The 13415-nt window shown below is 48.2% G+C and overlaps 1 protein-coding gene across 1 annotated transcript in view; it reads left to right on the forward strand.

Moving 5' to 3' along the window:
• Dnmbp (dynamin binding protein) overlaps positions 1-13415 on the forward strand; it is a 96028-nt gene that overhangs the window by 30560 nt on the left and 52053 nt on the right. The window contains exon 4 of the mRNA XM_021151805.3: positions 7578-9566. Coding sequence (XP_021007464.1) covers positions 7578-9566 — 1989 coding nt within the window. The remainder of the gene's footprint in view (positions 1-7577; positions 9567-13415) is intronic.

The raw sequence follows: 13415 nt of genomic DNA on the forward strand, positions 1-13415 counted from the left end.
CCAGGATGAGTCAGGTATTTCCCGCAGTGTACTCCAGTAGGCGTACACTCCCAAAGATGGACAGGAACCCACTTCTATGCACCCACGTGGTTAAGAGACCAAGAGTGCTGCAGATGGGAGGCTTGCGATCCAGACTCAGTCATCATATCAAAGTCAAAGGGCTGACAAGCTGGGTTGTTTGTGTTGCAACTGTTCTTTTCATATGATATTGAAGGCAGAGGTCACACACACACACACACACACACACACACACACACACACACACACAGAGATAGAGAGAGAGAAAGAGAGAGACAGAGACGGGGGACCGAGACCTAGCAAACTTCTCTAACCCTTAGTCAATAAGAGGAAAAGAATACTGGAATTTTTTCTCATGTTCCTCCTCAGTGTCATGGGAGTTTCCTGCATGTCAGCCCGTACTCAGTCTCCCCTCTGGTGGGAAGTCAGTGTAGACTGTGAGATTAGAGCAGGGTCTTTGTCCTCGCTCATAGCTAGCCCAGCAGCAGTTGGGAGTCCAGGGCAAGCTTCCCCAGGTAGGATGGACAAAGGGCAAAGGCCTCTTGGCATCTCTCCAGACCATGTACAGAAGACAGCGTGGCTGCCTTGTCTGTCTGTCTGTACATATGTAAGTATGTATTTATGTATGTGTGTATGTATGTATGTTTCAGGGTTGGAATTTGAACCCGGGACCATGAACACACTAGTCAGCCACCCAGTCACATCTCCAGCTCCAGAGTGGACACTGTCTGTCCTAATCCTGGCTCCTAGTGAAAACAGACATGCACACACAGTGCCTGTGACACTCAGAAGAGGACATCAGCTCCACTCATCGGAAGTCACAGGTGGCTGTGGGTCACTGTGCGTGGATGCTGGGAACTGAACTCCAATCCTCTGCATGGCAAGTGAGAACTCTTAGCCACTGAGGTTTTTGTCTGGCCCTGAATCTGTAATCTTATATTTTTGGTTGTGAGCCTAGCCCTTAATGGCTGAGCCATCTTTCCAGCCCTGAATCTGTAATCTTAATTAAGAAACAAACAAACAAACAAACAAACACTATGTACAGTGTTCTGCCTGTGTATCTGTGTGCCATGTGCATGCTTGGTGCCTTCAGAAGCCAGGGAGAGCATAGGATTCCCTGGAACTGGAGTTAGAAATGTTGTGTGCTGCCAAATTCTGGTCCTCTTCTGGAGTAGGACATGATCTTAACTGCTGAGTCCATGATCTGTGGGTCTTAACTTGACTCCCTGTGACCTGTTCAACCCAAAGAGCTTAACATGGAGTCCAGAAGAATGAGATGCTGGGATGAGGGTCCACAGGAGAGAGGAGAGGATGCTGGGATGAGGGTCCACAGGAGAGAGGAGAGGATGCTGGGATGATGGTCCACAGGAGAGAGGAGAGGATGCTGGGATGATGGTCCACAGGAGAGAGGAGAGGATGCTGGGATAAGGGTCCACAGGAGAGAGGAGAGGATGCTGGGATGATGGTCCACAGGAGAGAGGAGAGGATGCTGGGATGAGGGTCCACAGGAGAGAGGAGAGGATGCTGGGATGAGGGTCCACAGGAGAGAGGAGAGGATGCTGGGATGAGGGTCCACAGGAGAGAGGAGAGGATGCTGGGATGAGGATCCACAGGAGAGAGGAGAGGATGCTGGGATGAGGGTCCACAGGAGAGAGGAGAGGATGCTGGGATGAGGGTCCACAGGAGAGAGGAGAGGATGCTGGGATGAGGGTCCACAGGAGAGAGGACTAGAAAGAGATGAGCTAACTTCAGGGCTTTATTCCCACACCTGGCATGTCTCATGGTTTGACATGGCTTCTGATTTGAAAAAGTCAAGCTTTCTTTTTTTTTTTTAATTAATTTATTTATTTATTTATTATATATAAGTACACTATTGCTGTCCTCAGACACTCCAGAAGAGGGAGTCAGATCTCGTTACAAGATGGTTGTGAGCCACCATGTGGTTGCTGGGATTTGAACTCCTGACCTTTGGAAGAGCAGGCGGGTGCTCTTACCCACTGAGCCATCTCACCAGCCCGAGTCAAGCTTTCTTGATGAAGAGGTTGAATTGTATCTTGTCCCTTTCTGTGAAGCTTGGCACACTGAAATTATGTTTAATTCCTTTTGTTTCTTTATATCTTACATCAGTAAGAATTAATTTTGCTATTTGGAGACAACATTACTACAGAATGAAGTATTGTTTCAGACTGCACACAGCTTATCAGATGTAAGTCCAACGTTCCCTGATTTTCAAGTCTAGGCCTTGAGACAGTCCTGCCACTTCATTAGATGGAAAGTAAATTTGCATGAGACCACCTCGTAGCAGAATATGCATTCCTTTAGCCCTGTGCTCTATGGTTGTTAATCCAGATCCCTGTGGTATCGTTTTTTGATCTGTCCCTAGGAACCTTCACTGTAGCTGTCTTAGAGTTTCTACTGCTGTGATAAACACCATGACTGAAAAGCAAGTTGAGGAGGAAGGGGATTATCCAGCTTACACTTCCATAGCACTGGTTATCCATGAAGGGAGTCAGGACAGGAGCTCAAACAGGGCAGGAACCTGGAGGCAGGAGCTGACACAGAGGCCATAGAAGGGTGCTGCTTACTGGCTTTCTTCCCCTGGCTTGCTTAGCCTGCTTTCTTAAAAAAAACCAGGACCAAAAAAAAAAAAAAAAAAAAAAAAAACCCAAACCCAAAACAAACAAAAAACAACAACAACAACAACAAAACCCAGGACCTCCAGCCCAGGAATAGCCCCACCCACAATATGCTGGGCCCGCCTCCTTCAATCCCTAAGGAAGAAAATGCCTTACAGCTAGATCTTAAGGAGGCATCTTCTCAGTTGAGGTTCCCTCCCTTCAGATAACTAGTTTGCAGGTCAAGCTGACTCAAGACCAGCCAGCACAGTATGGTGTGGCTTCTCTTCTGTGTATACGGGATGAATCAGAAGGGGAGCTGCAAACTTTTAAGAGGATTGGGTGCTAAGAGTGTAGTTTGGTTGGTAGTCTGCTTGACTAACATCCACAAAGCCCTGGGTTCAGGGTTAACCAGCCCAGCATTCAGGAGACAGAGGCAGAAAGATCTGAAGCTCAGTTGTCTTCAGCTGCACTGCCAGCCTGGGCTACATGAGAGCCATTTTGTGTTTTATCATACTGCCTTTTTAGTTGTTGTTAAGTTACCTTTAAGAATTATCATTAAGATTATGAAGGGCAGCTGGAGAGATGGCTCAGTAGTCAAGAGCACCGGCTGCTTTTCCAGGGGATCCAGGCTCAATTTCCAGCACTCCCATGGAGGCTCACAATCATCTGTATCTCCAATTCTAGAGGATCCAAGTCCCTCTTCTGGCCTCTTTGGGACTGCACACCTAGGGTGCACAGACAACCATGCAAGCAACACGGCCATACACACAAAAGAAAAGTAAATGAACTGCCAAAAGAGAAAAACTCTGTGTGTGTGTGTGTGTGTGTGTGTGTGTGTGTGTGAGCGCGTGAGTGTGCATGCAAACACGCGCATGATTTGTGTTTGTGTTATGAGTAGTGTTAAAAAGTGGGTAACCTGGCCTAGACGATAGATAGATTGCTGATGGTCCTACATCTAAATCCATTGTTGCCGTGCGCCATGTAGTAGTTGTGATGTTGGGCGAGTTATTTGCAACTTTCAGACCCAGTTTCCTTGCGTAACAGTTGGAGGTGATGACTTCCATATGTCAGGGTAGCTGTTAGGATTGCTGGGGTTGTAGTGTGAACCAGGCAAAGAGAAGCTCTGTGGCTCCTCAGTTGTGATGTGCCCAGGCCTGTTCGCTCCATCACTTTGGGAGGGTTTGTGCTGGATGCCTCCCTCAGCGTCTCCTGGAATTGGAGTCATCAATGACTCTTCCAGCAGGTGTCACCCTTGCCCCCTTCCCTGAGGCCAAGCAATTGCTTCTGATTCAGAAACAAAACAGTCTTCTAGAAGAGTCAGTATGAGTGGCTAGTCACCCACTGTCCAAAAAGTCAAAACTAGAGAACAAAAAGTGAAGGAAAAAAGAAAAGAAAAGGAAAGGAAAGGAAAAGGAAAGGAAAAAGGAATACCGGAAGCAAAAGAGAAAAAGATCAGGAGAGTAAAAATAACAAAGGACTACATATTATGAGATACCACACATCATTCCTCCTCCTATAAGAGAATGTATTAATCCTTAGATTCTCCAGAAAAACCAACTCCACCATTGTGGGCCAAATTTAAAGTAAGCTTTATTAAATAGTAACTACTAACCAAGAGATGGACTTTGACCAGGACCATGCTAGAATTTCCCAGCTGGAATGTCATCCCGCTGAGTGTGGCAGGGGCTTGTAAGGACAAACCTGTAGGCCACCATAGTTACCAAGAACCACAATTCCCAGCATTCCAGGAAGTTACCTGTTTCCTGAGCAGATGGGACTTACTTTATCTTTCGGCATTACAAATGTTTATGGCTGTCTAAGCCTTATATGCTAGGCTACCTCCTCTTGAAAGGCCAATAAAGTCAAGTGATGATTTATAGATAATGCTGACGGATCTTTGCCAGTCAAAGCACAGAACTCTAAATCTTAATGCCACGTATTGAAGTATTAGGATGAAACGCTAATTAGGTTCCTTAAATAAATTATGTGGCCTGCACAAAGCACACAGTCCCTGGCAGTTTGTGCTATGAGTGTCCTCAAGGAGGAAGCCACCCCTGCAGAGCCAGACTGCTTGCGACAGACTCTAACAAGGCCTGCATTCCTTCCTATAATCTTACTTCCAAACCACTTCCTGATCAAATAAAAATTGCGGCCAGAGAAACCAGCACTAAGGGGAGTCACATTCAAGCCAAAGGCCAGAGTGGCCCTGAGGGTGACCACTGCCTCCACAGTCCTGTTCCCAAGTCCAGGACTTCTTTATATTAGTGTTTGTGAAGCCTAGAATTACTGGGTATCCTCCGGTCCGAAAGAATTATCCAGGACTCCACGGGAGTAGCTTGTTTGACTGATTAAAACAAGAGATTTTAAAAAAACAAAAAACAAACCACTCCAGGAACAGTTAGACCTATAAAATAAAGGCAGTTGCCAGGTATGGAGGAAAAACAATCAAAAATGTAAGGTGGGGAGTGCCGGACTGAAGTAACGTGTCATCTAACTTGTGTGTTGGGGGTGGGGGGGAGCCGGGCATTGTCTTGTCTTGTTTTGAAAGTCCACCTTTATTATCTGCGAATCACTCTCAGAGTGACTGGCTGCCCGGAAGTGAAGCTCATCCAAACGGCTCTGTTGGAATAGAGAGGAGAACAACCCTATTGTCCGGGCTCATGGAGCTCTGGCCAAACAGACAGCTCTGCGAGAAGTGAGCCAGGCATTCAAAGCTGGCCGAGTGGGAGTTATGGCATGCTCTGATTTTCCTATTCACCAAGAGACCCATTGTGTCTGGGCAGTCATGTCACTAGTGACTTTCCTCTGCGGTCTGGCTGGCAGGCCTTAGGGCCCTGAGGGGGGACATTTGTAATTCTCAGGACCCAAGGCTTTGGCAGGGGGGGATGTGGGTTCATAAATTAAGGACTACAGAATTATGGGGGTCAGGACAATAAAAAGAAGTGGAAAATATTCGAGGTGTCAGCCACTAAGTGTAAACTGTTGTGCCGGGTGCCGTGCACTGTGTGGAGATACAAACGCCAGCATAGAAGGGACAAGTGGGAGGGTCTCATTGGTAGACCACAGGGATCCCCAAGCCGATATGATCTCCTAAGGCATTTTAAGGAAGACTGCTGAGGTTTCAAACGAGACAGAAGCAATAGTAAAGATTTGGGGTTCAGCAGGGTATGGTGGTACATGCTTTTAATGCAGGCACTTGGAAGGCTGAGGCAGGAGGATTGGAAGTTTGAGACCAGCCTGGAATACCCTGTCTCAAAGGCAAAACAAAGTAAAAACAAAACCAAAAAAAAGCAAAAAAAAAAAAAAAAACCCTCTTGTGTGAGCGTGGGTCTCATGGGTGAGATCGTGATGGGTTGTTGGAGAGCAGAAACTGGATGAAACCTGAGCCACGTTCGGATGCGGCAAAGAGAGTAGGCCGTTGGTGCCCTTGTGAAGAAACTTATTCAGAGTGTGTACAGAGCAAACATGTTTTATTGATCTCAGTTGATAAGGATAGGACTGTTCCTAGCACCTGGGAGTCTGAGGCAGGAGAATTGGCACAAGTTTCAGGCCAGCCCATGCACTGGAGTGAGACCCTATCTCAGAAAGCAGAGAAAGGTTATTAAGAAAGAAGTTGGTGAGCAGTAGGCCGCCATGTTTCATGACTAAGGCTTGAGAACAGGGACGTGGTAAAAATAAATTGGCCCATTTATAATTTGATAGGCTGGAAGAAATGTTTGGGATAAAATTTCAAAGGGAAGACAGTGGGGATTAGGCCAGATTAGGTTATTAGCAATGAGAATTAATAAATGGAAAACATGTTTTGAAAGAAGAAACTAGAGGAAGCAAGGACATTATCAGTGGGAGCCAGTGTTAGATGCAGGAGGATGAGATGAACCTGGGAGTCGAGGTCAAAGAATAGGCAGATGGATGCCGAGCGCTCGCTGTTCAAAGGCGACCGACATCTCAGACTCTACGGGCAGAAAAGAGAAGTGTGCCCATCGCTAGCTATCTCGCTTACATGCACTTGGGGAGGAAATACCCATAAATGTCTTTAAAGAAATCAAGAACAGTGCTGAGAGGTGACTGAGAGTTGAAGGCACTGGCTGTTCCCGCAGAGGCCCTGGGTTCAAGCCCCAGCATCTACTAGTGACTCACAAGCACCTTTTAGTTCCAAAAGATCTGACTCCCTCTTCTTCTCAGGCACTGCATGCATCTGATGCCCTGACATACATGCAGGCAAACAGCCATGCGTATACAGTAAATCTCTCTTAAAGGCCCAGGAGCATATAAAAACAAGGACAGAACAGCTAGCCCACTCTCCAGTGTGTTTGGCTGGAAACCATGAGCTGCTGCCCCCGTCTGTCTGTCTGTCTTACTGTTTGCTGCTGTTCTACATCCCCCCTAAGCAGCTCAAAACAGAGAGTTGACCCAATCACTGGCCGGGGGGGGGGGGAGGGGGAGCGAAAAGGACGATTAAAATTAGTAATCCACAAAATGAATGCCCATAGTCATATAATCCAGCGTTGGTTATAAAGCAATTGATTATAGAACCTTGGGATACGTTTTTAAAACTGGTAAATCTAAACACTAGGACAAATGTAACTTTTGGGTTATGTTTTGAGATATTGGTTCTTTGAAGAGCTGGTGACTGGGTACTGGTTACTGGGTACTGGTTACTGGGTACTGGCTACTGACTCGGCGGGTGAAGGTACTTGCTGCCCACCCAGCATCTGAGCTCTATCTCTAGGATCCAGGTGGTGGAAAGAGAGATTCTTCTCAAATATGCATGCAATCCTAGCAACTGAGGATGCCTGCCAAGACAGGAGAGCTGTGGTGACAGCCTGGGCCACAGCGCACACAGTCCTTCCTGTCCCAACAACAGCCAAGAGCGCACAATTGCTATGAAGTTGGTCCCTGGGGCTCTGGCCAAGGTCCTGACTTTTGCTTCTCTTTCTCCAGGAGACCTGGTGATTCTGGACGACAGCGCTCCCACTGCAGGATGGCTGCAGGGCCGAAGCTGCTGGGGCGCTCGGGGCTTCTTCCCATCCTCGTGTGTCCAGGAGCTCTGCCTCTCCTCTCAGAGCCGACGGTGGCACGCACAGAGTGTGCTGCTTCAGGCCCCAGAGTACTCCCTGGGACAAGCACGGGCCCTCATGGGCCTTTCTGCCCAGTTGGACGAGGAGTTGGATTTCAGGGAAGGAGACCTGATCACCATTATCGGGGTTCCTGAGCCGGGCTGGTTTGAGGGAGAGTTAGAGGGTCGGAGGGGCATTTTCCCAGAAGGTTTTGTAGAGCTGCTGGGGCCCCTAAGGACTGTAGATGAGTCTGTAAACTCCGGAAGTGGAGATGACTCCGCTGTCAATGGTGAGGTGGATGTCCCTCCAGAAGAAGCAGAGAGTGGGGGCGACGAGGACGACCAGCAGACGGGGACCTATGGAATCGCCCTCTACAGATTCCAAGCCCTGGAGACGAATGAGTTGGACTTTGAGGTAGGGGACAGAATTCAAATACTGGGGACCTTGGAGGATGGCTGGCTGGAAGGATGTCTGAAGGGCAAGACAGGGGTCTTTCCCCATCGCTTTGTGAAGTTATGTCCTAGCAACAGGACAGAGGAAACCACGGCTCAGCCCCAGGAAAGCAGCTTCCCCAAGGACTCTGAAAGCTCTGTGGGCAAGTCAGGGGACTCCGTGGTGGAGGAAGCAAGACAGGAACCATGGGAGTGTGAAGAAGAAAGACCTGACTATGATCTCCCAGGACAAGCCTCGGTGCCCCAAGATCACGTAGCACCCGAGTGGACTGGAGATATGATCTCAGGTCAGGATAAAGATGCTTCAGGGAGCTTTCCTGATGTGGATCCTGAAAGGCCTCTTGCTAAAGACCTTTCCACACCTGACCCCTCAGAGGAAGTCAATGGTGTTTCTTCCCAGCCTCAGGTACCTATTCATCCCAAAGTGCAGAAGAGCCAACACTACCTAACAGCAGGAGGGAGCCACCAAACCTCTGACCCATTCTCTGAGCTTATCCCACTAGAAGCCAGGACCAGAGATTACTCCAGCCTGCCTCCTAGAAGAACATACGCCCAGGGTTGGTCGTTCCAGAAGCCAGCGTCCCACCTCCAGAGGGCCTCTTCCCTTACAGCCTCGAGTCTAGACAGACCTAGCCACTTTTGCCATCCAGCCATGGCCAGCTATGCTCAGAAGCACCAAACATCTACAGAAAATACTGCCAGCCTCCACGGTCCACCAGAGAGACCAGAGAGGAGGCCTGGCCTACAAGACAGGGGGCCTGCCACAGATATAACCACAGCGTCACAGGGGGACAGCCTGGACCTAGATTCCAAGTTGACCCAACAGCTGATAGAGTTTGAGAAGAGCCTGTCAGGGCCCAGCACAGAGCCAGAGACGATTGTACGCCGCTTTTCAATCATGGACTTTTACTCTGAGAAGGATATCGTGAGAGGCTCCTCAAATTCACTACCCTCACAGGCTTTCCCCGAGAGGAGAAAGACCCTGAGGCCACCACCTCCTAGACCCCGTACCCCAACACCCATTTCCCCCCACTTGCTGGTTGACCAGAGCCCGAAACCTGTACCCACCTTGGTTGTGCGGCCCTCCCGACCAGCTCCTCTGCCTCCTCCTGCCCAGCAGAGGATGAATACGGCCTCCCCCAAGCCCACCTCCTGTGTCCCTCCCGGCTGGGAGGCCCCAGAGAAGGAGGACTCAGAGCACGTGGAGAAGAGCCCAGCCCAGACTTTTCCGTGCCCCTCCATGCTGGCAAGGATACAGGACGTGGAGCAGGACTTGGACACGTGTACCAGGGCTCAGGAAGAGCTGAACTTGCTGCTGGAGGGAAAGCAAGATGACCCTTCGAGGGCAGAGACTCTTGAGACTGTCAGATCCTACGAGAACACCATTCAGAGCCTGACCCTGGAGCTTCAGCAGCTGAGAGGTAAGTGTGACTGTAAGTCCATGAGGGCCTCGCCGTGTGAGAAACATCCTGATGGAAACAGGTTCACAGCCTCTTTACCCTGTCCCTCATTCTGTCGCCTAATGAGATCGCTTTGTCTTGCTGTATGTGTGACTGCTGTGTTCTCTGACTTCATTTACTGCTCAAATAAGGAAGCCCAGCCTCAGAGATGTGCCCTCCCTACCGCTGTGGCCTCCGGGGTGCATTGCAGATTGGAAGTCCCTAGATGAGACTGTCTTAAGGAGTTTTAAAAGAACTTAAGTCTCCCAGGCCAAGTCTCCCGAGAAAGCTGAAACTCGTATCTTTATGATCAGGGGCCGTATTTCAGTAGGAATAGCTTGTATTTCTTACTGTTCATAAGCATTTGTTCTTAGTATTTGTCTATATAGAAGACATACCCAGGCCTGTTAGAAGTACATATAGAGGTGTTCAGATGGCCACTATCGAGGGAAAGATTAAGGCTTGGTGCCATTAAGTAGTCTGCCAAGAGAGCTGAGGTTTAAGCTGGTGTTTTCCACTACTCTCGCTTACTTCCCATGTGTGTAGGCATGCATGCATGTGTGTGTAGGTATGTATAGGTCAGAGGTCAACCTTGGATATTGTTACAGTCAACTTGTGTTTTTTGAGACAGGGTCTCTCACTGGCCTAGAGCAGTGGTTCTCAACCTTCCTAATGCTCGTCCCTTTAATACAACAGTTCCTCACGTTGTGGCAACCCCAGCCATAAAATTATTTTCATTGCTTCTTCACAACCTGTCATTTTGTTACTGTTATGAATCATCATGTAAGTATCTGATACGTAGGATCTCTGATATGTGGCCCCTGTGAAAGGGCTGTTTAACCCTCCTAGGGGTCATGACCCACAGATCGAGAGCCACTTGCCTAGAGCTCGCCAATTGGGCTAGACTGGCTGTGAGCCCCACTGTCTGCACTTCCCCAGAGCTGAGGAGATAGGCATATGCCACCCTACCCGGCTGTTTGCATGGGTGCTAGGGCTTGAAAGCAGGTCCTGTGCAATGCAGCAAGCTCTTTAAGCCATCTCCTCAGTCCCCTCGGGAGACTCGCTATTCATCAGACTCACAGGAAAAAATGGTATATAAAGTGGAGATGGCATGGTGGTACGTGCTTACTCTGAGCACTCATGAGGCTGAGGCAGGAGAATTGCCACGAGTTCAAAGCTAATCTTGGCAACATAATTTAGCCCCATCTCCAGGAAAGAAAAAGGAAAAAACAGTAGATGAATGGTGGTACAGACCTGCCTCCCTGTCAACCTTAGACCTCTAAAACAGGGTGCAGAAAGGATTCCACTAAAGGGCAGAGCGATGGCTCAGTGTTTACAAGAGGACCTGGGCTCTGTTGCCAGCACTCACATTGTGACTCAGAACTGTTTGTAACTCTAGTTCCAAGGAATGCAGCACCCTCTTCTGGGCTTCCAGGCTACTAAGTATGTATGCAGTATACATTCATTCATGTGGGCAAAGCACTTAGACAGACAGACAGATAGATAGATAGATAGATAGATAGATAGATAGATAGATAGATAGACAGATATACGTAGTACATACATCTATCTTTTGGGCTTTTTTTTTTTTTTTTTTTTTGCTTTTTTGGGGGTTTGGGTTTGGTTTTTTTTTTTTTTTTTTTTTTTTTGAGACACTGTTTCTCTGTGTAGACTTGGCTATCCTAGAATTCACTCTGTAGACCAGGCTGGCCTCACAGAAATTCACCTGCCTCTGCCTCTCTCTCTGCCTCTCTCTCTGCCTCTCTCTCTGCCTCTCTGCCTCTCTGCCCCTCTGCCTCTCTGCCCCTCTGCCCCTCTGCCCCTCTGCCCCTCTGCCCCTCTGCCCCTCTGCCTCTGCCTCTGCCTCTCGAGTGCTGGGATTAAAGAAAGACGTGGGCCACCACTACCTAGATACATATACTAAGGAAAAATATTGGAAGACCCAAAAATTGAGTCATTTCCCGAAAGACAGAAAGCTGATGGAACTGGGAAAGTAAGGAAACCTCTATCCAAAGGAAATGTGCTAAGGAATGTAGTCCAGTTCTTAGATGAGGCAATAGGAAGGGTCCTAGAGCAAGCGCAGTGTAACTGGGCCTCCAGCCACCTGTGCTGAGGGGATCATGTGTCCCTGAGCCATGGGATAGGTGCTCAGCAATCTTTTGGTCCTGTTCCTGTAACAGCCACCTGAGCACTTGGAGTTCCAGCCACCCTGGTGACTCGATTCCGTCATTTGTGCTTGGACTCCGGGGTCCTGCAGACTGCCAGCTGCTTACCAGACAGTTACTGCAGGAAAACGTGCATTCCTGTGTAGACCACACAGCTACTCCACTGTGGCTGCTGCTCCTAAGACCCTGAACTATGACATCATGAGAGCACCCCTAGCAGCCTCTGGTCTTTGGTTCCTTGTTTTTGTATCTGATGCTACCCATCAGTCATTGTCACCTGATCTTAGCCAAAAGGCCGAGAAGCAATCCATCAATCGTTCCCAACGCCTCAGGTTCCTTTCCATTGTTAAGTTTTTCTTTTTACTGGGTGGGGTGGTGTGCAGTGGCACAGGCAAGTGGATCTCTGTGAATTTGAGGCCAGCCTGGTGGGGGGAGAGAGAGAGAGAGAGAGAGAGAGAGGGAGAATGAATGAATATGAGAACATGCGGTGGACGTGGGGGCCCTTGGCCATCAAGCAAAAGGAAAGCTTCAGCTGCCCCAATCTGGAGTTGCAGGATGTTTAGTTAGCATAAATCATGCAGTGTAAATATGCTCACTAGTATGCGTTTTATTTGTAAGTGTGAATTGTTTTTATTAGCATGCAGGGCCATGAGCATATGGTCTCCCAGCAAACACTTAACAACAACTCTGAGCCACGGAACCTCCCCACCCCGACCCCCCCACCCCCACCCCGTGCCCTGAGCCCTGCACCCTGTACCCTGTGCCCCTCGCCCCTGTTACTGTCTGAGCACTCTCCGGGGTGGAGAGTGTCTCCAGTCCTCTCCCCTGGTCTGGGTGTGTCCCACTCCTGGTTAATGGTGTGGGCTCCTCCAACCATCAAATCTAATGTTCGGCTTTATTCTCATCGGGGAGTCCTGGTCTCTTCTCTCATTAATTTTTCTTGAGCTTTTTAATTGCTTTTTTATGTATTTATTTTATTGGGTGTACATGTCTGACTTCTGTTCATCAGAAGGTGACTGACAAAGTTCAGGCTCAAGGTTGGGAGAGACTGGCAAATACCTTCATACAGTGTTTTTAGGTTCTAGTTTTCCTCTGTTGTTGGTGGTGGTTTTTTTTTTTTTTAGGTTTTTTTTTTTAATTAGTTTTAACTCTCTGTATGTGTCTAAGACTCCCTGAAGCTGGAGACACAGGCAATTGTGAGCCCCCTGAAGTGGGTATATGGAATCCTACAGAGTCACTCTAAGAGCAGACCGTGTTCTAACTGCTGAGTGCGTCTCTTGCCTGTGGTGCCCTTTGATAGCCTATAATTATATATTATTAGGCTCAGCCTTTGGATGGTTTTTAAGATGTTTTTGATATTTCTTCTAATTGTTTAGCTTTTTTCTTCTGTGAAGAATCCAAATAACTTAGACTTCATTGTAGGAAATCCATAGGCTGAATAAGCAGTGTTTGGCCCTGACTGGGAATTGGGAGTTTTATATTTCAAATTATCATATGTATTAAGGTAGAATGCTACAACATAGACTGCCCTGACTCAGGGAGGGGCCATGTCATTTGGTGTAGGCTCTGGTCAAGCCAATGTCATCTAGAAAACATCTTTATTTATTGCTGAGAGCAGGGTATGGAGTGATGAACATTTTAGAAGTGCTGTTTGCCTCTTGGAGTT

Source organism: Mus caroli, unplaced genomic scaffold (genome assembly GCF_978045245.1).
Source record: "Mus caroli unplaced genomic scaffold, Mus_caroli_1 scaffold_20, whole genome shotgun sequence".
Taxonomy (NCBI): domain Eukaryota; kingdom Metazoa; phylum Chordata; class Mammalia; order Rodentia; family Muridae; genus Mus; species Mus caroli.